The 24116-nt window shown below is 45.7% G+C and overlaps 1 protein-coding gene across 1 annotated transcript in view; it reads left to right on the forward strand.

The window, feature by feature from the left end:
- Positions 1 to 4054: 4054 nt before the first annotated feature.
- Positions 4055 to 24116, forward strand: part of NADSYN1 (NAD synthetase 1) — a 44136-nt gene continuing 24074 nt past the window's right edge. The window contains exons 1-10 of the mRNA XM_040349596.1: positions 4055 to 4242; positions 6925 to 6985; positions 7592 to 7708; positions 7819 to 7872; positions 9666 to 9755; positions 11910 to 11961; positions 13416 to 13504; positions 14266 to 14383; positions 15440 to 15571; positions 23006 to 23080. Coding sequence (XP_040205530.1) covers positions 4158 to 4242; positions 6925 to 6985; positions 7592 to 7708; positions 7819 to 7872; positions 9666 to 9755; positions 11910 to 11961; positions 13416 to 13504; positions 14266 to 14383; positions 15440 to 15571; positions 23006 to 23080 — 873 coding nt within the window. The 5' untranslated portion in view covers positions 4055 to 4157. The remainder of the gene's footprint in view (positions 4243 to 6924; positions 6986 to 7591; positions 7709 to 7818; positions 7873 to 9665; positions 9756 to 11909; positions 11962 to 13415; positions 13505 to 14265; positions 14384 to 15439; positions 15572 to 23005; positions 23081 to 24116) is intronic.

Below are 24116 nucleotides of genomic sequence, written 5' to 3' on the forward strand. Positions count from 1 at the left end.
CTATACTGCGCCTGCGCACCGACGTTCGGCTTCTTTCGGAAAATCGTGACGCGATGGATGCGACCGTCGGAAGCCTCTCGGAAGACTGTCAATCAAGAAGGAACGCCCATTCCCGAAGCCCATACCCGGAAGCGACGGAGAGGATGCGTCTCGTAAACGGGTAAGTACTGCACATATTTTAAAATAAATAGCCGATTCCCCTAGTAATAACGAGCAGGAATCTAAGGGGGAAAAGTGCCCTCTAAGGGTGAACCCCCGCTTTAAACTATATGGCATCTTCCGACTCACATGTTGGTTTACACTGCACTTTTGTGAATATGCATTTTATTGGTTCCATTGCTGTCTCAGTGAACCGGCCAGTTCCACGGTGTTCAGCGCTGCAGACTGTTCTTCAGGAAGCGGGCGACGTCTGGACCCTCTAAGGCTGAAGCTGTAGGTTGTGTATCCTGTGGTACTGCAATCCCCTCACACAGTGGCGAGATGGTGCCCATGCAATGGGATCCAGGAAGCGAGAGAGTCTGGGGTCTGGTCCGCAGTCCACTTTATAGTCTCTCCCATAATTCTCCTCTCTTTCTGCAGTGCAGACTGGGCATTGTAATTCCACCCCTTTTTTTAGTCAGTGGGGCCGCTTCGTGCTGGGACTTCAAGTCCAAGGGTCTTTCTCCCTGCAAAAAGGGTCACAGGGGAGAGAGCAGAGCGGCGCTCGCATTATATTCCAGTCGGTAGGAGAGGGAGATCCCCATTGCAGATACTGACAGGCGCGCTCTCCCTCTACGAGTCTGTGTACGTCTTTAGCCTGGCGGCTGCCTGCATTTATGGGGCCGCGAGTGGCAGAGCGGCCCCTACTACATGCGCAGCATCTCACAAACTGCCTCTTAGGATGTGTGCCATAGCCATCCCAGGAGATGCCGTCCATGCCCACACACACCATGGGGTTGTTGAGAGAGAACTGGCAGAAAGACATGGCTCATCTGTGTATGTGCGGGGTGTCTGGCGCATACACACATGACAAGGTCCCATAGACCTGGCAGTGCTTCACAGTGTGTTTATCTCAATTATTTTAGGTCCTATTCCGATCTCTGATGTTGCCATTATTGTGCATTACAATTAAGGTGAAAAACGCAGAGGGTTTACAACCCCTTTAAGGTGTCAGCATACCAAGACATTTTGGACAATTTCATGCTCCCAACTTTGTGGGAACAGTTTGGGGATGGTCCCTTCCTGTTCCAACATGACTGCACAATGCACAAAGCAAGGTCCATAAAGACATGGATGAGCGAGTTTGGGGTGGAGGAACTTGACTGGCATGCAGTCCTGACTTCAACCTGATAGAACACCTTTGGGATGAATTAGAGCAGAGATTCCCAGCGGACAGGCCTTCTTGTCAAACATTGTCCAACATCAGTGCCTGACCTGACCTGACAAATGAGCTTCTGGAAGAATGGTCAAACATTTCTATAGACACACTCCTAAACCTTATAGACAGTCTTCCTAGAAGATTTGAAGCTGTCAAAGCTGTAAAGGGTGGGCCAACTCAATATTGAACCCTACGGAATAAGACTGGGATGCCATTAGAGTTTGTGTGCGTATAAAGGCAGGTGTCCCAATACTTTTGGCAATATAGTGTATTTTTATTGCACTTTTCTTGAGCTTTTAGCTGGGTAAAAACGGAACAAAAACGCATCTTTGGTGTGACAGCGCCCTTAAAATGCATGCAAAAACATAACGAAGACAATGCCTAAAGTAGAATTCCAGGCTTTCGAATCGATCATACAATCATCTGGTTAGTACACAGCCTTTAAGAGCCGATCAGGACCAGTCGTGCGAAAATTAGGGACAAATGCGAAAAATTTAACAGATCGTACGATTTACGTTTTATCAGTACATTATTCGTCTGAACATACAATACAATACATTACATCACTTCCAAATTTTTGTTCTGATATATGAAATATTTAGTAACTAGTATAACATGCAAAAAAAAAAAAACACACGATCATTCGTCCGGTAATCTCATGTGTATGAGGCTCCACTTCAATACCACAGTACAGATACATACGTTGCCACCTTGAAGTTGTTTACCGGGATTATGGCTTTTATAGCCAGCGGCTGGCTTTCTGGCGGCCCTGAATGCTTTCAGAAGAGGACGTGTGTGCCCCCCCCCCCTTTGCCGCCGCTCGCTGGTGTCTCTCGGGTGCACCGTTTCCACTGGTTTGCCTGAGAAACGATCCAATGGTGCACCCAGATGCTCCCACAGGCGATCATGGAGGCCTTGGAGGACAGTGTAAAAATAGAAAGTAAAAAAAAAAAGCAAAAAAATGTAAAGCGCCTCTATCCCCCCGTGCTTGTGTGCAGAAGCAAACGCATACGTAAGTCATGCACACATATGTAAATGTTATTTGCACCACACATGTGAGGTATTGCCATGAACGTTAGTGCGAGAGCAATAATTCTAGCGCTAGATCTCCTCTGTAACTCTATACAGGTAACCTGTAAAAAAATTACAAAGCGCCGCCTATGAAGATTTTTAAGTACAGTATTTATGCAATTTTAAACATTTCAGATCCCACCCATAGTCAAATGATGTCCACAGATGGGATCTCACATCCTGGGTGGACGTCATATGACGTTCTGGGCTCCCCGGGCGCCTAGGGGCCATGCACGCATGCCCGTGACATTGCTCGGGACCCGGTGCACGTGCCAGGCGGCCGCGATGTGCGCTGGGCACCCGCGATTGGGCGCAATCACGGCAGGACCGTGGATCTGTGTGTGTAAACACACAGATCCATGTCCTGTCAGAGATGAGGAGACCAATGTGTGTTCCCAGTACAGAGGAACACAGATCGGTCTCCTCCCCTTGTGAGTCCCCGCCTCCTACAGTTAGAATCACTCGCTAGGGAACATATTTAACCCCTTCAGTGCCCCCTAGTGTTAACCCCTTCCCAGCCAGTCACATTTACACAGTAATCAGTGCAGTTTTATAGCACTAATCGTTGTATAAATGTGAATGGTCCCAAAAATGTGTCCGATATGTCCCTCGCAATGTCACGGTCACAATAAAAATCACAGATCCATGCCATTACTAGTAAAAAAATATAAAAAAATAAAAAAATAATTCAATAAATCTATCCCCTATTTTGTAGATGCTATAACTTTTGCGCAAACAAATGAAGAAACGCTTATTGCGCTTTTTTTACCAAGAATACTTGAAGAATACTAGAAGAATATTTATCGGCCTAAACTGAGGAAAAAAATTGTTTATTTAAAAAAAACTGTGATATTTATTAAATCAAAAAGTAAAAAATATTGTGTTTTTTTCAAAATTGACGCTTTTCTTTTGTTTATAGCGCAAAAAATAAAAACCGCAGAGGTGATCAAATACCACCAAAAGAAAGCTCTATCTGTGTCAAAAAAAAGGACGTCAGTTTTGTTTGGGTGCAACGTCGCACGACCACGCAATTGTCAGTTAAAGTGACGCAGTGCTGTATCGCAAAAAGTGCTCTGGTCAGGAAGGGGGTAAATCCTTTCAGGGCTGAAGTGGTTAAAGTGTGACATGTTAGGTATCAATTTACATGGCGTAACATCATCTTTCATAGTTTACTAAACAATTGGGGGATATATAGCGTTTTTTTGGGGGGTTTTTTGTAACTCATTAAAATGTTTTGTTTTTTTTTTCTCCAAAAAAATGCCATTTGCTGTCCAAATACTGTGTGACATAACAATTGCAACAATCTCCATTTTATTCTCTATGGTCTCTGCTAAAATATAATGTTTGGGGGTTATAAGTAATTTTCTAGCAAAAAAATACTAATTTAAACTTGTAAACAAAAAGTGCCAGAAGAAGAAGAAAAAAAATGCTTTTTAAATAGTTAATGAACGATGGGCAGTACATTGCATGCTTGTTGCAGACGCATTGTTACAGTCTGATCTCCTGTGTAGTGGGTCCAATCTAATCAATAGGATAGAAAGATGAATAGATTTCTATGTACGATCACACAGCTGGTGATGAGACATGCTGGTTGGGAGGGGTGGTTAGGGGCAGGAAGTGATGAGATGGGGGAGGAGGTACACCAGTACACAGGAGGAAATGTCATACTGGCTGCACTGGTCTGTCTGTTTACAGTACATGGTGTGTGTCTGTCCTCTGTCTGCACACTATGGGCAGGAAGGTGACCCTGGCTTCCTGTACATTGAATCAGTGGGCTCTGGACTTTGATGGCAATCTGCAGAGAATATTACAGAGTATGTAATCCCTAATTAGTGGGAATGCTGATTCAGCAGCATTCACACTATTGTTATTCGTTTTCTTATACCTAACCTCCTAAAACCCAATCCCCTGTCATTCTGTCCTTTTGTTCTGATATACATACAGACCTCTATACAAGAAACGTAATGTTTAACCAGCAGTGTCATGTGACTCTTAGTGCTCATACACACGGGCGTGAAAGAACGCTGCGTTCAGATCTGCACAGATTTTTATTTTATTTATGGCCCCCTTATTATATCATTATTATTATTATTTAGATAACTCCAACAGTTTGCACAGCGCTGTCCAAAATGCTTACACACAGGCGTAAAAACGCTGCATTCAGTACACCATCATTTTATTTTTACTTTTTTTATACAGTATATACATATCTGGATGTGGTAGTATTATAATGGCCCTCTTATTATTATATGGCATTTATATAACACCAACAGTTTGCACAGCGCCATCCAAAATGCTTACACACAGGCGTAAAAACACTGCATTCAGTACACCATATCATATATATATATATATATATATATATATATATATATATATATATATATATATAAATACGGTAATAATAAGAGGGCCATTATAATTCAGACCTGTACACTGCATCCTTTTTTTCCTATTTACGTATTTACGTATCTGGATTGCACAGTATTGTATATTATGGCCCCATTATTATTATATGGGATTTATATAACAGTTTGCACAGTGCCGCTCAAAATACATACACATGTGTAAAAACACTGTGTTCAGATCTGTGCGCCTTATCTTTTTTTTTTTTTTATTATTATTCTTATTTACATATTGGGATTCAGCAGTATTGTATATTATGGCCTCATTATTATATGGGATTTGTATACTGTAACCCCAACAGTTTGTACAGCTCCATTCAAAATGCGTACACACAGGGGTAAAAACTCTGCATTCAGTACACCAGATAATTTTTTTTTATACATATCTGGATGTGGCAGTATTAAATATTATGGCCCCTTTATTGTTATATGGCAATTATATAATGCCAACAGTTTGCACAGCGCTGTTTAAAATGCTTACACACAGGTGTAAAAACGCTGTGTTCAGATTTGTACACCGTATCTTGTTTTTTTTTTTTTCTTATTTAATTATCTGGATTCTACAGTATTGTGTATTATGGCACCATTATTATATCATCATCATCATTATTATATGGGATTTATATAACACCAACAGTTTGCACAGTGCCGCTCAAAATGCATACACACAGGCATGAAAACGCTGCATTCAGTACGCCATATCCTATGTATAATGTTCATTTTCTTGTATATACATATCTGGATGTGGCAGTATTATATATTATGTCCCTTTTATTATTAAATGGGATTTATATAACACCAAAAGTTTGCACGGTGCCTCTCAAAATGCATACACACAGGCGTAGAAACACTGCGTTTACATCTGTAAGCCACTTTTTTTTGTTTTTCTAACATGTCTGGACGCGGCAGTATTGTAGATTACAGACGTATGCACACAGCATTTTTGTGCTCAGTAATTCTGCACTGTGTTCGGTTGTGTAAAATTAAAAAAAAAAAATTGCCATCCGCGGTCACCGTTCCTGCATAATTTATGCAAGAATAATTTTATGGGCGTGACCCTTTTATGGACAGGTATGTTTTTTAGTAGTCTGCAGTTCGGCATGTGTGTTTACATGTATTTGCATCGTTTTTTTTTTTTACTGAATTGCATTTATATACGTTTGTGTTGTGTTGCAATGAATACAGATGCAGCATGTTGTACTTTTTTAAATGCACATGAAAGTGCCGCAATGGTTTAATCTAGGCTCATTGAGAAATGTTAATTTTTTATACTTACATTCGACTGCATCTTGTTGACACCAAAACGCAGTATGTGAAATCCATGGAGCGATTTTTACACTTGATGCCAAATGCGCTTGGCTCGGTGCCAAAAATTGGTACATGAACTTCTTTTGGGTGTTTTTTTTAGAAGCAAAATGGAGGCTGTCTGTATAAATGATGCCCCTCCAAAAATGTGCTATGAAAGAAGTGCAAAAAATGCAGCACAGTAGCGTCACTCAGGTGTGAACAGTGCCTATGTTTAAAAGGCTACAGAGCATCGCAACTGCGATCAGGTTGTCTGCATTACCTTGCCTCAATGTACAAGTCCTTTTGCTGCTGGGGCAGATGGGACTTGTAGTCTTCCCATTCACAGGTTCTAGTGAATGGATGGACCATGTGGTTGTGTAGGCGAATACATGCACAGTCATACAGATTTCAAATAACAACACATCAGCACACAGAGGAGCACTCCGCAATTCAAGTGTGTGTGTAAGTTGGGGGTTTTAGTTGGACAATGTGACCATGTTTCATGTTACACACTAAATATGGGTATCACATTAAACATGGGGGCTGATTTACTAAAACTGAAGAGTGAAAAATCAGGTACAGCTCTGCATGTTAGCCAATCAGCTTCTAACTTCAGCTTGTTCAGTTAAGCTTTGAAAATAAAACTTGAAAGCTGATTGGTTTCTATGCAGAGCTGCACCAGATTTTGCACTCTCCAGTTTTAGTAAATCAAACCTATGGTATAGAAGGTTCCTTTTAAACCTTAATTTCGTTTGATTTTTAATTTTGTCCGCACACCTGTTTTACATGTCAAATTTTTCCCAGGTATAAAGATTGCCAAAGACAGAGGTGCTCGATACCGGCTCGGTCCAGAATTGGAAATATGGTAAGGTGTCTGTTTACTAAGAGTTCAAACCAAAACTGTGTCATCAGTTTTGTATGACCAATCTTTAATTTGTACGCCTGCTCTCTAACCCCCTCTCACATATGTAACCCTGCTCCTCCGCACAAAGCTGCCTACAGGTCAAAGTCTCAAGTAAAGTTACAGCTTTGTTGCTGTTGCAGAAATGCCTTAAACTGTCATTTCTGAAAGTCTGCGGGTACAGAGCGAGGGGTGGGGCCATACCGCCTTTGCGGGTACAGAGCGAGGGGTGGGGCCATACCGCCTCTGCGGGTACAGAGAGAGGGGTGGGGCCATACCGCCTCTGCAGGTACAGAGAGAGGGGTGGGGCCAGACCGCCTCTGCGGGTACAGAGCGAGGGGTGGGGCCATACCCGCCTCTGCCGGTACAAAGCGAGGGGTGGGTCCATACCGCCTCTGCCAGTACAGAGCGAGGGGTGATTTCCCTCCTCTGAATCATTCTGCTGTGAATTTATTGCCTGTGTTCTGAAGCTCTATTTACTAGTTTTGTCTCGGCAAGTTTTTATTGAAGGCTTTTAGGGTTGCAATAGAATAATAAAGAATGCAATGTTATTAATCACTCTTCACACAGTGGTTATGGCTGTTCGGATCACTTCTTCGAGTCCGATACAATCCTTCATTCTTTCCAAGTCCTGGCGAAGCTGCTGGAGTCTCCAGTGACCACCGATATCATCTGTGATGTGGGCATGTGAGTATGCCATCCTCATTGTCACCAATACGTCTTCGGTTTTCTATAATAACAAGACGATACAACCTGCGTTGTTTTATATGCTTAATCTAACGGCTCCTTATTTGCAGGCCGGTCATGCACAAAAACGTCCGATACAACTGCCGGGTGATTTTCCTTAACAAGTAATCAGATTTTCCTTTTACATTTTATTACTTTTATTATCATAGCATTCCTGTCTAATCTGCCTTATAGATAATTTCTCTGTTAGCAACAATTAGAATGTTTAAAGGTAAAAAACCTTCACCTTTTACAACCACTTTAAAGTGACTACCACCAGCTAGGTCATCAAGGATCATAACCGTTTAGATTTCATAGTCATTTACAGACACAAGGCTCCCTGCATAGTGTCATATTAAAGAAAACATCATGGCATTCTTTTAGATTTCCATTATTTCTGCTGCAACTGACCAGCAGCGATGGGCGAGGAGCATGCATGTCTAAAGGGATGCTGATGTTGCTTTAATTCATATAACAGCAGAAAATGTTTCCTATCTGCCTTTCCTTCCTTGCATTTTAAAGCCCAACTCTAGGAAAAGTAAAAAGCATACCTTGTAGTGGGGCTGTGCTTGCTCTGCAAGGGTTTACTGCTCGTTTAGGTCCAGGGGACATAGAAAGAAGACCTGCCTTCCCCATCCTCCATGCTGCTAGACCAGGGATCCTCAAACTACAGCCCTCCAGCTGTTGTAGAACTACACATCCCATGAGGCATTGTAACACACTGACATTCACAGACATGACTAGGCATGATGGGAATTGTAGTTCCTCAACAACTGGAGGGCACTAGTTTGAAGACCCATGCGCTAGAGTAGACCGTTCCTTGCAGCGTCTTCTTCCCCCATGCTCTAGTGGTCTAAGGTCCTGACATCCAGGGCCGGTGCTACCACTAGGCAAACTTAGGCAGCCACCTAGGGCGCACTGCTGCCTAGAGTGCCCGGCCACTGGTGTTTCTACTCTCTTCTCTCTGCAGCAACAACTAATTCTCAGCATCAGCAGGCAGCCACCGCTTTGTTCGCACGTAGTGTAAGAGGCGCAGTGGAGGCGGAGGACTGTATCTGCGTCCCCACTCCCAAATGGATAGAAGCAAGCAAACATTCATTGATGGGCGCTGGTGAGGCTGCATTTGATGGGCGCTGGTGAGGCTGCATTTGATGGGCGCTGGTGAGGCTGCATTTGATGGGCGCTGGTGAGGCTGCATTTGATGGGCACTGGTGAGGCTGCATTTGATGGGCGCTGGTGAGGCTGCGTTTGATGGGTGCTGGTGAGCTGCATTTGATGGGCACTTTATTAAAAAGGTGGGGTATACATGGGCAGGAGAAAGGGGGTGGAGTCAGGGGTGGAGCCAAAGGGGGGCGGCAAAATTAGGTTTTGCCTGGGGTGTCAAAAATCCTTGCACCAGCCCTGCTGACATCATCAAGACCAATGCGGGGTCCATAGGGACACCAAGGGATAGTCCACTGCTGGAGCGTGGGTGGGCACCATCTGCCAGGAGAGCAGGATCAGGTACGTTAAAGTGATTTTACTCTCCCCCAGACTAAACGATCAGTTGAACCTTGCAGTGTTGGTAAAGTGCCATTGCAAGGGATAGTTTTCAAATTTCCTGTAGTTGGGTTTTAAACATAAGTGGGTGACTTATGTAGTGTATGATACATACACTCCATTCAATAAAGCCCTGACTAGAATTGAACCCAAGACCGAGTGCTGCAAAGAGTCAGTGATGACCATTGTGTGATTAGTAGGAATATTTCTATATTATCGGAGTATGTAGGGATTTCTAGTTCTCTCTTTTCACTTTATTGTAACTAGTGTTTATAGTCGTATATAATCATGCATTTATGAATGTGCCTTTTATTAAAATCAGGAAAAAAAAATCAGTTGGCTCAGTGGCATTAAAACTGAGATTTATTTTATTTTAAAGGAAAATTCTGCTTATCCGACCAAAAATGGTTATGGCGAATGCTGGAAATTACCGGGAGCTGCGCTGGTTTACACCATGGAATAAACTGAGGTATAACTGTATTTTATGGCAATATGTTCCTGCATGGTATAACCTTTAAAGTCTATGTAAACCCCTAACAACAAACTTCTCGTATTTGATAACTTTTTGTTCTATTTAACATACCATTTAACCGCTTTTTGCCTAGCCACAGCATCCCTTTAAAAAGGATGTGTATGCTTAGGGGACAAGAAGGATCAGCTTATCATGTGATCACTGTGATTGGCCGTCACAGTGGTCACATGATCAGGAGCCGATTTACAATCATTAGTGTGCACTGAGAGCTGCCTTGATAGCTCAGTCATTGTGGTGGGAGGGCACAGTGAGCGCGCTCTCAGCTCAATATCTACTGCATATATTTATTTTGTATTTATTTTTTATTTTGCCTTTACATACACTTTAAGAAATTGATTTGACTATGCAAGGGGAATCATCTCTACGCTACAATGCATAGTTTGCTTTTTAGGCTGAACTCCAGTCATTTAGTTTACTATGTATTCCGTACAGAATCATTCCCTTTATACATAGAGTTAGCATAAGTATCTCCGTCTGTCTTCATATCAGATTCCTGGTATCTCCTGTGCAACAGCAATCGAAGAAAGAGGGAGAAGCAGAACTCTCAGCCAATCAGAACTTTATAGCTCTCCATATCTCTGTGTATAGACATGCTTAAAGCGGAGTTCCGGCCACAATTTCACTTTTTAAATATAAATACCCCTGTAATACACAAGCTTAATGTATTCTAGTAAAGTTGGCCTGTAAATTAAGGTCCGTTTTGTTAGGTTGTTACAGCATTTAGACACTTTATAAAATAGAAATTGACTGGGGCCATCTTAAGTGTGGGCATCATGAAGCCAGACTGTATGACTTCCTGGATTTCAGCCTTGCAGATCTCGAACATGCTCAGTGCTGCACAAGCAATGTCAGATCAGGTTTCACCACCTGTGCTGTCCAAGTCACATGATTCTTTGAGACTGTGGAGTGCACAGACTCCTTGAAAGTTACACCCACTACATTCCCAGGAGTCTGTGTGGTGTAGGTTAGGAAGCATTAAGCACCTAGGTGCAGGAAGTGGGAAGATTAACTATTCTGCCTAGCAACAACACTTTGAAGGCATCTAAAAAAAAAAAAAATTTCCGTAAAGGACTAATGAATTTTTTTTAAAACTACTGATGTAATGTTGTATTTATGGGTGGAACTCCACTTTAACGCAGCCAGTGGCAGGCAGAGTCACCAAGAGCCCTTGTCCAGGAACCATTTGGGGCCCCTATTTAAATAATGCCTAAGTACAAACCGCTCTTTGCTGTGTATTGATAGGTAGATTGATTTTGTTTGTATTTATTATTTTTTGCATGTATTTATATAGCATTTTACATATTGTACATCCACATTAGTCCCTGTCCTTACGGAGCATACAATCTAATCTTGCATGCATTCATACACACCATGGCTAATTTGGAAAGGAGCATGTCTTTGGAGTATGGGAGGAAACTGGAATACCTGGAGTAAACCTGTGCAAGCTAAGGGAGAACATGCAAACTCCATGCAGATGGTTTCTTGACTGGGACAGGTAGATAGACAGATGGATCCAAATAAAGAGTAGCCTGTGAAATACACTGTCCAAATAGTGTCCAGATGATTGAATGGGGGAAGCATTCTGTGTCTTTGTGCCAACCAGACAGGGAGATAATGCTGTTCTAACCAGGAGTATGATTAGGACCTCATTATATGCCCTGCGTCTCACCAGCCCTAGATGTAAGCATTGTCCAGGTATACGTGACAGTGGGAGAATGTCCCAACACCTGCCCCCTACCTTCATCTAGGATCAATGGGCTCTGAAGTTCAAAAGGCCCCTTTTTTGTACAATTGGTAGGTCCACCTATGGGAAGCGCACACAGTGTGCTGTAGCTCTGTACTTGTCCAATCATAGCCTGGGGTGGGTCCTAGACCAGACTGCATTGCTTAGTCTGCAGAGAGGTCCAGGAGTGTTTGCATAACAAAACTGGCTGTTCAGAATTGCAGGTAAAACTGATGACATTTGTATATATGAAATGCATTTTAGCTGTTTCCCTGGGGTTCTAAAAAGTTTTTGAAACCCTTGTTTGCCTTCTGTATGCCTTTCTCGGGAATATTAATTTGTAATCGGTGTCTTTCTTCATTGTTTAGAGAAGTTGAAGATCACTTCCTTCCAAGAACCATTCAGGAAATCACAGGGCAGGTGGGAATGTGTGTTCTGTATTCGTATACTTATATAAAATGTTAAATCTGAAACCTAATGCCGCTTACACACGATCATTTTTAGGCATGTAAAAAACAAAGTTTTTAAAAAATGTAATTTAAAATGATCGTGTGTGGGCTTCATGTCATTTTTCGGGTTCTGAAAAACGCCAAAATTTTTTTTTGAACATGCTGCATTTTTTTAACGACGTTTTAAACCATGTCATTTTTCGGTTTGTAAAAAATTATCGTGTGTGGGCTAAAACGACGTTAAAAACCTGCGCATGCTCAGAAGCAAGTTATGAGACCGGAGCGCTCGTTCTGGTAAAACTAGCGTTCGTAATGGAGTAAGCACATTCATCACGCTGTAACAGACAAAAAAGCGTGAATCGTCTTTTACTAACACTAAATCAGCTAAAGGGTGACGTCATCCGAATGGAACTTCCCCTTTATAGTGCCGTTGTATGTGTTGTACGTCACCGTGCTTTGCTAGAAAAAAAATTTTAAACGACCGCGTGTAGGCAACGTCGTTTTAATGATGAAGTTGGAAAAAAAATTGTTTTTTCTACATGCTGAAAAACTTCGTTTTTACATGCCGAAAAATGATCGTGTGTACGCGGCATAAGAGCTGCTATCAGTTTGTAAAGATAAACGCACCAAGAATGTCATACTGATCCTTGCTGCAATACCATCCAATCACTGACTTGGAACCAGAATCCAGATTGGGGGTTTTGGGTTCAGCAGCTACATGTTGGGTTAGTGGCTCCCAAGATGGTAATTTTGATCTAGCGCACCTTTCTGTACTTTTATGGTTTGTGCTACTGTTGGATTCCAAGATAGTAAAGCCAGGATGAAGAGGAAAGCAACACCATAACAATGGCAGAAATATTTATATCATTTACAGGTGCCTTCTAAAGAAAAGTTACAATTGGGCTTATGTTATATTTCTGAAAATTAATTGTAATTTCTACAAGAAAACCCCTCCTGACTAGCCCCAGCCTCTCTTTAATAGGGTCTTTATGCCTGGGAGGGTAGAAAGGACTGCCTGATTGTGTGACCATTGTGATTGGCTGCAGGGCTGCTGATAGAAATCACAGTGCCCCATACAGCCTACCTGACTGCGTTATGGTATGGGTGGCACTATCTTGCAGTACATTATGGCTTTGGCAGCATGGGTGGCACTGTCAGCAGGCAGCATATGTGTTATGGGCCATAATGTGCTGCAGACAGTGCCACCCATGCTGTGCCAACCAATGCCATAATGTGTAGTAGGAGTAGTAGACATCTGTGTTAGCAAAGCCGGGCCCCATGAGTTCTTTCTTCCTATTATGGGAACAAAGGAGCAACTTGTAGATAGAGTATACTATTTGGTAGTTTGTGCCATTTTGGTATGTGTTTATATTTACTATTATTGTTAATATTCTTATTATATGCTGTTGTGTGATTACCCTATAGGGCACAGTACCATTTGGTGATGCAGTTCTAGCAACTAAAGACACCTGCCTAGGATCAGAAATCTGTGAAGAGTTGTGGGCACCAAATAGGTAATATTGGGAGTCTACAATACAGATTTGAAAAAGGTGTTGGTGCCATATAGTATGTTAATAGTACATAGCTTGGCTTACATATTTAAACGTTTAGATTGTTTCCTATTAAGTAGATAGTAATACAATATTTAATATTTCCATATCTGAATATGTTATCTCAACTCCTACAGTAATATAGTAGTGAAGGCCTACTTCTCGAGAATGGGTGTGTGTGCTGTTGTTTTTTTTTTTTTTCCTGTCACATCAGAGGTGTCAGCCCAGTGTTAGGCTGTAGGACCCCCATAGAACCTAATTTTCCACTGTCTGAGCTCATAAATTATATTATTCTGTCTGGGCTGCTGGAGGAAGGTGAAACTGTCAATCAACAAAACCTGGTCATAAAGCATAACTGGCCATTCCCTCATCACAGGACTTGTTCACCATTAATGTTCCTTTCAGAAAACTGTGTTTTTAGAGTGGATACTTTTAGTATGCTGTCAGCTGTTAAATTGTCTTTGGCCTGGAGTTGATCTTTCTTATCACTTGTATACTGCATGCAGTGCAATACATTGTAAAGCACAATAGTACCTTGACATTTTGTTTTCTCTTCAATGACTTAGGAGGGTTCCCCCAAGTGCACCAATACTCCTAGAAGCCAAAAACATACTTCTAGTTTGGCTGAACTGTGACCAGATCTTGATATGAATGGGCAACATGTTGAATATAAAGCAGTGCAGAATATGCTGGCAGATGTATAAATGTCTTTGTCTGTCTTGCAGCCCTCACATTGATATGGGCCTGGACGGGGTAGAGATATTTACCAATGCTTCGGGAAGTCATCATGAGCTGAGAAAAGCCCACTTACGTGTCGATCTCGTCAAATCTACAACCACAAAAGTATGTTCTATTTGAGTAACTTGCATCTTTAGGTGGAGTATCCATTTAGAAGTTCCATAATAAGTATTAACATATTAAGGGGATTTTTAAAAAAGATAAAGAGCAATGACCAAAGTGCATAATTCATGGCAATCAATCAGATGGTATGTTTCTGTGTGCTGAGTGTTCTAAATTGATAGAAGGTGAACTCTGGGGTTACTGCCCCTGACAACTGCACTCTGGGGTTACTGCCCCTGACAACTGCACTCTGGGGTTACTGCCCCCGACAACTGCACTCTGGGGTCACTGCCCCCGACACCTGCACTCTGGGGTCACTGCCCCCGACACCTGCACTCTGGGGTCACTGCCCCCGACACCTGCACTCTGGGGTCACTGCCCCCGACACCTGCACTCTGGGGTCACTTCCCCCGACACCTGCACTCTGGGGTCACTGCCCCCGACACCTGCACTCTGGGGTCACTTCCCCCGACACCTGCACTCTGGGGTCACTGCCCCCGACACCTGCACTCTGGGGTCACTGCCCCCGACACCTGCACTCTGGGGTCACTGCCCCCTCGACACCTGCACTCTGGGGTCACTGCCCCCTCGACACCTGCACTCTGGGGTCACTGCCCCCTCGACACCTGCACTCTGGGGTCACTGCCCCCTCGACACCTGCACTCTGGGGTCACTGCCCCCTCGACACCTGCACTCTGGGGTCACTGCCCCCTCGACACCTGCACTCTGGGGTCACTGCCCCCTCGACACCTGCACTCTGGGGGTCACTGCCCCTCGACACCTGCACTCTGGGGGTCACTGCCCCTCGACACCTGCACTCTGGGGGTCACTGCCCCCCGACACCTGCACTCTGGGGGTCACTGCCCCCCGACACCTGCACTCTGGGGTCACTGCCCCCCGACACCTGGGGTCACTGCCCCCCGACACCTGCACTTTGGGGTTACTGCCCCAACGCATAACTCATTGCTTCTTGCACTGCCTTATGCTTGTGGTGTAAATTTTTATTTTTTAATTGTAACCTTCCACCCAATTTTCCATCCTTTTTATTCTTATTTACAGAATGGTGGGATCTACTTACTCTCCAATCTCAGAGGCTGTGACAGTGACCGGCTCTACTTTGATGGCTGTGCCATGATATCCATCAACGGAGACATTGTTGCCCAAGGCGTTCAGTTTTCTTTACAAAATGTGGTAAGGTCATTTTATTTCCAGTTGCTCATATATTGATGGATAATCATCTGAAACAAAGTGGCTACAGTTAGAACAGCAGTGGTGACAGATGTAACAAAAATCGATTGCTCTAGTTAGTTTATTCCCAGATAGACCCTTCCTGTTTCCTCCATCTTTCTCTCTTCTCTTTCTATATATCATTCTTTTGCTCTGTCTATCATCCCTCTCTCATCTTTTTTTTCTATGATCCTTTCTTTTATGTTCTTTCCTTTTCTTTTATGTTTTTTTCCTTTCTTTATGTTTTCTTTCCATTCTTTCAGTTATTTCCTTTCTTTACTTTCCGTTCTATCCTTTTTGTTCTATCCTTTTCGTTCTTTCCTTTCCGTTCTTTCCTTTCCGTTCTATCCTTTTCGTTCTTTCCTTTCCGTTCTTTCCTTTTTTTTTGCTCAGCAGGGATTCTCTCCACTGATCCCCGCTGAGCAGGCGAATGACATGTCCGCTCCGCTATGCAGAGCGCGCATGGCCACAGCCCACTGTTCTCTATGGGGCATTTGGATGGAAATAGACCGTCTGTCCATTTCCATCTAGCTGTCATCCGATCTGCTGGACAGGATCAGATAGTGACATCTCCCACTCAATAGAAAGCTATGGATGATCCAATCGGGTCAGCTTGAAAAACTGACAAGGGGACCCCATCGGTCCATCTGTGTAAAAGGGGCCTTATGGTTCTTCACATGTGATCAGTTATGACTCCAGCCATTTGATTGTTTCACAGTTTGGCTGAGAACAGAAGCAATGTGACAGTTGGCATTCTCGGCATACCCAGAATACAAGGCCCCTTTCACACGGACGGATAGAATGGTGCTTTTAGCTGCGGAGCTGTATGCACAGAACCGCAGGTAATCGCAGTCTTTTTTGTCAACTGCAGATAGCAGCGTGAGGAAAAAAAAACGGGAAGCACATAATAATCAAAAAAATAAAAAGGGTTGTTATGGGAATGACTACCGCAGCTAAATGCGGCCGCATGTAATCGCAATTTCACAAAACATTTTTTAAATCAAAAAATCTGTTTATTGAGCAAAACTTCATCATACAGGGTATACATGCAGCGTATATTTCACAGTAAGTTAAGAACATTCTCGGAGAAACACATGAACAAAACAGTAAGGGAATACAGTGAATGCATTGGTGTGTACTCTGGGGCTCTCTGATGCTGCGACCCACTGCTGACAGACAGGCTAACTAGCCACCCCCGAGTCCCTATCTCCTCCTGGTTCCACCCCGGGCAATATATCCCTCCGCATCCCTCAGAAATCCCTACACACAGGTTGCATGCGACTTCAGCCATTTATCCCATATTTTCTCGTACTTTTGGGGACAGCCCCTGTGTGAATAAACTAGTTTTTTGTATGGTAGGACCGTGTTGACCTCCACCAGCCAGTGAGAGAGCTCCGGGGGGTCTGGTCTCATCCACACCCTCGCTATGACCTTCCGGGCTGCAAAGAGTGTTTCATGCAAGAATATTTTGACGAACTTGTTCAATTCAGCATTTGGAAAGATCCCCAGCAGGCATGGCTTCGGCTGCAGGGTAATGGGGGACCCCATCTTATCGTGCAGGAATTTCACCACCTGTTCCCAGAAGGCCTGGATCTTAGTACATTCCCATATTAGGTGAAAGAAGGTACCCGTGTTCTGGCCGCACATTGGGCAAGTGGCAGGGAAGTCCCTTCTGTATTTGGAGACTCTGAGGGGCGTAAGATAGGACCTGTTGATAATAAAGGTTTGTGTAAGGCGATCCGATAGTTTTGGGGACACGAGCTTACAGGCATCTAGAGCATCGCTCCACTCATCATCCTCCATGGAGCCCACCTCCCGCTCCCACCTAGGTTTCAGGGCATAGGCCGACACTGTCGCGCTCGGCAGTGTAATCATGGTGTGGAACTGAGTGATCAACTTCTTGGGGTCGGGGTATTTAATTGCTGCCATAAGAGGGTTGTCAGCCAACACTAAGTCGTCCTGTGGGAACTGGGCCCGAAAGGCGTGCCGGAGCTGTGCGTATCGAAATAGCATATGGTCAGGTAAGTTGTATTCAGCTTGCAATACGTCAAAAGATTTCAGTTTGCCGCCTCGGGTGATGTGCGTCAGAGTGTATATTCCCCTAGAGCTCCACACTGTAGAATCCCGAATGAGCTCCATCTCCGGGAGGGCAGCGTTGTGCCACAGGGAGGTGTAGCCATGCGGGGACGAGATGGCAAGCCTGGTCGAGACCACACTCCATACCCTCCTGTAGTGGAACAGGAGGGAATGTCGGTCCGCTGACGGTCCAGCCCCCCCCGCTATTACTACTAATGGGTCTTCTGTCGGTTGGGTCCACGCTGGGCACAGAAGGCGAAGGAACCGAGTCCTGTCCACCTTGTCTATGTGGAAAAGCTGTGACAGCTGGGCAGCCAAATAGTACGCATTTAAGTCGGGCAGTGCCAGGCCGGCCAGGTCGGTCGGGTTCTTAAGTCTTTGCCAGGGGAGTTTATGTCTCGCGGCGCCCCAAACAAATGGTTTAAGGAGAGTTTCCATCAGTCTAAAACATCTGAGTACCAGATAGACCGGTGAGTGCCACACCATGTACAAGATCTTAGGCAATAAGACCATTTTCACAAGATTTATACGGCCCATGACTCCCAGTGGGAGTCGAGCCCAGGTCTGGGTCCTCTGTTTAATCATGTCGTACAGTGGTGTGACATTCAGTGGGACATAGTCTGCCGGGTCTCTGGTGGCTCGGACCCCCAGATATTTAATCTCGGCAACTCTCTGCAAAGGGAGGAGGGCCCTATCCGCACTCACCGGGTAGCTATCAAGAGGGAGTATTTGGGACTTGTCCCAGTTGATTCGGAGACCCGAGAAGGCGCCGAAGCGCTCTATCAGGGCCAGAACCACAGAGAGAGAGTCAGTAGAGTCGTCTAGGTACAAAAGCGTGTCGTCCGCGTAGGTGCTAATTCTTTCCTCAACCCCGCCCCTCCGCAATCCTGTTATACCTGGGTGTGCTCGTATGGCTATTGCCAGGGGTTCCGCCGCCAGCGCATATAGCAACGGCGACAGGGGGCAGCCCTGGCGCGTGCCCCTCCGTAAAGGGAATCGAGCCGAGGGCCATCCATTGGCTAGGACCCTAGCCACTGGTGCCTGGTAAAGTAGCTTCACCCACTGGATAAATTTGGGGCCCAGTCCGAACCCCGCGAGGCATCTCCAGAGGTACCGCCATTCCACCGAGTCAAACGCCTTGGCTGTGTCCAGGGCGACCACTATTCTAGAGCCGGAATTGTCGTGTTGGGCCTGAAGGTTGATGAATAGTCTCCTGAGGTTAAAGGAGGTATTCCGCCCTGGCATGAACCCCGCCTGGTCAGTGTGCACCAGGGAAAGGATCACTGAGTTGAGGCGCGCTGATAGCACCTTAGCCAGAATCTTGATATCTACTTGTAGCAAGGAGATGGGGCGGTATGACTCCGGTAAGTGTGGGTCCTTCCCTGGCTTGGGAATCAAAACTATAGTCGCTTCCCTCATTGAGGGCGGGAGCTCGGAGCCGTCAAAGATGGAGCCGTAGAGGGCAAGGAGTCTGGGCACCAGTATGTCAGCGTACGTGGTATAAAATTCCGCCGGCAGACCGTCGGATCCCGGCGCTTTGGACCCTGGGAGGCCAGCCAGTGCAGCGGAGATCTCCTCTGCCCTTAGTGGTTCCTCCAAGGCCTGTGCTTGCGAGGTGGTCAGACGGGGGACCCGCAAATCCGTCAGAAACTCTTCTGCCAGGGAGTCCCCTTCAGGGGCAACCGTGTCATATAGGGAGGAAAAAAATTCGCGGAACATGTCAGCCACCCGTTCTGGGTCACTCACCAAATCTCCTTCTGGAGTGCGCAGGGAAATCACCACTGGGGGTCTTTCCTCACAGTGTATTAAGTACGCTAGTAGTTTCCCCGCTCTCTCTCCGTGTTCAAATGTCCGTTGTTTGAGAAAAAAGAGCTTCTGTTTTGACTTTTCGTACTGCAACTGATCTACTACCCTGGTGTATAGCTTAAGGTCAGCAGCTAGTTCAGCTGTCGGGTTAGTGATGAATTCTCTCTCCTTGGCTAGGGCAAGGTCTGAGGCTCTGTTCAACGCCTCAGCAGAACCGGTCTTGAGGGTATTTATGTGGGCTGAGATTGTCATGCGGGCATGCAATTTATAGGCCTCCCAGACAGCCCGAGGGGACGCAGACCCGGAGTTGTCGGAAAAGAAACGCTCCCACTCCGACGCCAGGTCCGCATCTCCCGGGAGCAGGGTCAGCCAGAAGGGGTTTAGCCGCCAAGCAGACGGCGGGTGGGCCCGGGGCAGTGACAGTTCCGTCCAACATGGGCAGTGATCCGAAAGGGATCGGGGGGAAAAGCCTGCGCCTCTCAACCTAGGGACAAGGGACGTAGATGCTAGTATTAAGTCGATACGGGACATCGAGTGGTGTGTGGCCGAGAAGCAGGAGTATGCCCTGTCCGTGGGGTGGTTGTATCTCCATGTGTCTACCAGATTGAATTCCGCCAGAAGCCTCGCGAATCTCGTGGGTCGTGTTTCTGCCTGCCCGGTCCGAGCCCCCGTCAACCTGTCCAGGGAGGGGTCCAGTACCTCATTAAAGTCCCCCAGCCAAATCGCCGGTACGCCTACATGCAGGGCCATAAAGTCAAAACCAGATATCAATATTGTAGAGTGGAACGGAGGTGGAACATAGAATGCCATCAGTAAGAGCGGGTCCCCATACACTTTTGCTTTTAGGAAAATATATCTGCCCAATGGGTCTATCACTGAATCCTGTAGTTCAAAATTAACTGTTTTAGCAATTAACAGGGAGACCCCCCTGGAGTGGGATGTGTGAACCGAGTGAAATCCCCAGCCCACCCAAGGCCGCCCCAGTGCTCTCTGGGCCAGGCCCTCTGCATGTGTCTCTACCAAGGCTACAATGTCTGCCCGTTGTTTTTTGAGCACCGTGAATACCGCCGAACGCTTGATCGGGTCCCTCATCCCACGGACATTCCAGGTCAATAACTTTAGCTTGGCCATGGGATGAGGCATGCAAAATAGGAAACCCCAGGATTCCCGGCCATCATTCTACAGCCACCCAGCCACACCTTCCTGTATAACAGTGACAGTACTCCTAAACACCCCCTGTATTCGTCTTGCTCAAACAGAGTATACATTGGTAAGAAAAGCAAAGAAAAAGAAAAAAACAAAACAGTAACACATAACCGTTGCTCCCATCCCACCCCCCTCCCTGCCCTGCACTGTCCCCAACTGGTGCGGGCTTGAACCCTAAACCGCCAACATGGCAACTGCAGCACCCGGAACACATCTAGCATGCAGATCAATAAGGATACACAATATGGGGCCACCGACCCGGTCCCATGCGGCGACCATCTGAGTTTCCCCAGGTGGGACCGCGCGGCGGTGTGCCCCCAGGCTTGTTTGTGGGTTGCCGTACTTGGGGCGAAAAAATCGCTGCGCATTGCGGTACAGAACAGGACCGCGTCCGCCGTCCGCTGTAAGCCTGTGAGCTTTTCACCTCCCTCCGCCGGGGGAAGGAGAGTCCATAGTGGGGATGTAAGAAATGTCCTCCAAGTATGAAAGGGGGGGCACGTAGGAGAAAAGGGGTTTCAATGGTATATGTACAATGTTAGAGACCTGCCCCCCCCGCCCGGGTCCCCGGACAACACAGTCCCCCAGCGGGAGGCCAAGTATCATGAAGTAGGGAGAGGCCAAGTCCAGTGCGCTCCGCATCCTCCAGAGTGGGGTCACACAATAGGGGGGGAAAACACCATGCGTTGCGGGGCTCCGGATATCACAGAGCAAAGTCACGATGGCACCCGGAGTCCCCAATCACCCCCCAGAAGACCAATGTAAAAGGAGGTGCGGGGGGCACCCCCCGGCAGAATAGTAGACAGGGGGGCCCAAGGATTTCCATTATGGCACTCAATATATCCTGCGGGGGCCAAGGCACCGGCAGCAACCGTGGGGCATCACAGAAGGGGGGACAGCAAAGGCAAAAAGAGGGGCAAGGAGGGGGAAGTCAGTACTTATCTGCGCCTCTCCTGTCTCTCCAGCCAGGTCAGAACCTCCTCCGGATCATCAAAAAAGTATGCACGATCATCTCCCTCCACACGTAGGCGAGCTGGAAAAAGCATGGCGTATTTGATGTGTTTGACACGCAGACGCCTTTTAGCTTCCATAAAAGTCTTCCTCCTGCGCTGGACCTCGGCCGAGAAATCTGGGAAGACAGCCACCATTTTATTGTCAAAAGGGATGTTGCCCTTTTCTCTGCTCAGACGGAGTACAGTGTCTCTATCTCTGTAATTTAAGAGCTTTGCGATGAACGTGCGGGGGGGTGCTCCAGGCGGCGGAGGCCTGCCTGACATTCGATGAGCGCGCTCCACTGTGAACATGGGGGAAAAGGCCGCGTTGCCGTAGGTGTCCTTCAGTAGTTTTTCTAGGAAGTCTTGCGGAGCTCTCCCCTCAACCCCCTCAGGAAGACCAATGAACCGCAGGTTACACCTGCGGGTTCTGTTTTCGAGGTCATCTTGCTTCTGTAGCAGTTGGTTTATCTGCAGTTGCATGGCTTCTGAGGAGTGCTGTAGGGGGGTCAGGGAGTCCTCCACTGTGCCCAGTCTCACCTCTGCCTCCGCCACCCTGTCTCTCAGCTTCTGGATGTCCTGCCTCACCAGGGAAACATCCACCTTTACTTCCTCGATCTTAGTCGTGAGGGTGGCCTGGCACGTCGCTACCGCCTCCTGGCAGGATGTAATAGCCAGCAGCACCTTGGCCATGTCTGCACTAGCCGCCGTCTCGTCCGTCCTCGTGGCGCCGCCATCTTGCCCCGGGGGGTCCTTCTCCTGACGGAGGTATTGATCGATCTTAGGACCCGCCGACTTGGCCGTTTTTGGTGGGGCCATGACCGCTGGGGTGTCCGAGGCTTGCTGGAGGTTTTCAGCGTGGAAAGGCGTTTGTAAAATCCCAGGATTTAGTTGATAGGATATTCGGCCGGCGGAGCTCAGCAACCTAGCGTCCTATCCCATACCGCTCCAGGCCACGCCCCCATTTCACAAAACATTTTAGATGCTTTTAACTGCGGCAAAACAGCCATCCGTGTGAAAGGGGCCTAAATGTTGTTTAGTTCCACTATAAGTTCTCTTGCTATTCTTGCTAGGGGTGTTTTTGTAAATACGTTCCTGTATTCTGTATCTATAGAGAGCATTTCCTAAAAAATTCAGTTGGGCTTTGAATTTGGTCCTGGCCACCTCAGTTTACGTAGACAAGCCAGTAATGGCAACAAGCTTTTGAAATTATCAGCTGCAAAAAAAAAGAAGCCAATGTAACCTTATTTTTGTTCATGAGTTTATCTAAAAGAAAATAAAAATAGGTTTAACTGATCATTTTGCCATTCTGTTTTGACAGGAGGTTCTCACTGCCACATTAGACTTGGAAGATGTCCGTAGCTACAGGGCCCACACCTCCTCCCGGTGTATATCGGTAAGGAATTCATTCTTATTCAGCACTTTTGAGTAGAAAACTAGTCATCTGCTCACCAAAACTTTTATGTATGTATACACCAGTTCATTCGTATCTGACTCTTGGTGATTCTATGGGACAAGTCCCATGAAAGACTTTTCTTGGCCAATTTTTTACAAGGTAGGGTTGTCAGGTCTTTTCTCAACCCTCCCCGATTGCTTAGCTGGGACTGCCATGTAGAATCTGATGGCACATGTGCATGGCTTATGTATACACACATACTAGGGCCAATTTAGACTGGGTCCAATTAACCTACTAGCATGTTTTCGAAGTGTGGGATAAAAAGCCACACTGGCAAAGGGAGAACATGCAGATAGGTCCCTGGCAGAAATTGGAGCCAAGGACCCCCTAAGCCACTGTTCCACGTGCAACTTTGCATCCCAAATAGCATACAATTTTAGGGTAACTTATTAGGACAGAAATATTGGAACTGCCATTGCCAAGTTATTTTTGATGGTGCAAGCTCTGAGATTGCTGTTGTCTTCCTTACGTCACTATATAAATTGGACCTTCAACACAAATGGAAGGTCTGTTCTTGACCAACTGTATTAAAAATGTGCATAGACAGTGGTGAAAAAGATAGCATTTTAAGAAAATAATAAAAAGGGTAACCTATGTGCAGGAAGAGCTGGGTGCTCAAGATCCTGTAAGAAATCACTCTGTACTGCACTGGAGCCAAGACTATCCTGTCCATAGGGTGACAATGTTGCTGTGGTTTAATTGCAGAGAAAATCGCATTGTCACCCTGTTAATAGAAGTGGAAAATGAATGGATAGATTAACAGGTAAAAAAGCTATGTTACAAGGGGGAATATGAAAAACAAAATCTGCTCAGGTTATTGCTAGTGACAGATTGCACCATGTGCTGTTGTTTTTTTGTTTGTTTTTTTGCTCATAGTTGCGCATTAGAAAAGCAGCAGGACTAAGAACAGCTAAATGTGTTTAAAAGAGTATGCTGGTTTTGAGTAGAAAAAAAGTGTGGGAGCCCTTAGTGATAG

The sequence above is a fragment of the Rana temporaria genome, chromosome 4 (assembly GCF_905171775.1).
Source record: "Rana temporaria chromosome 4, aRanTem1.1, whole genome shotgun sequence".
Lineage (NCBI taxonomy): Eukaryota > Metazoa > Chordata > Amphibia > Anura > Ranidae > Rana > Rana temporaria.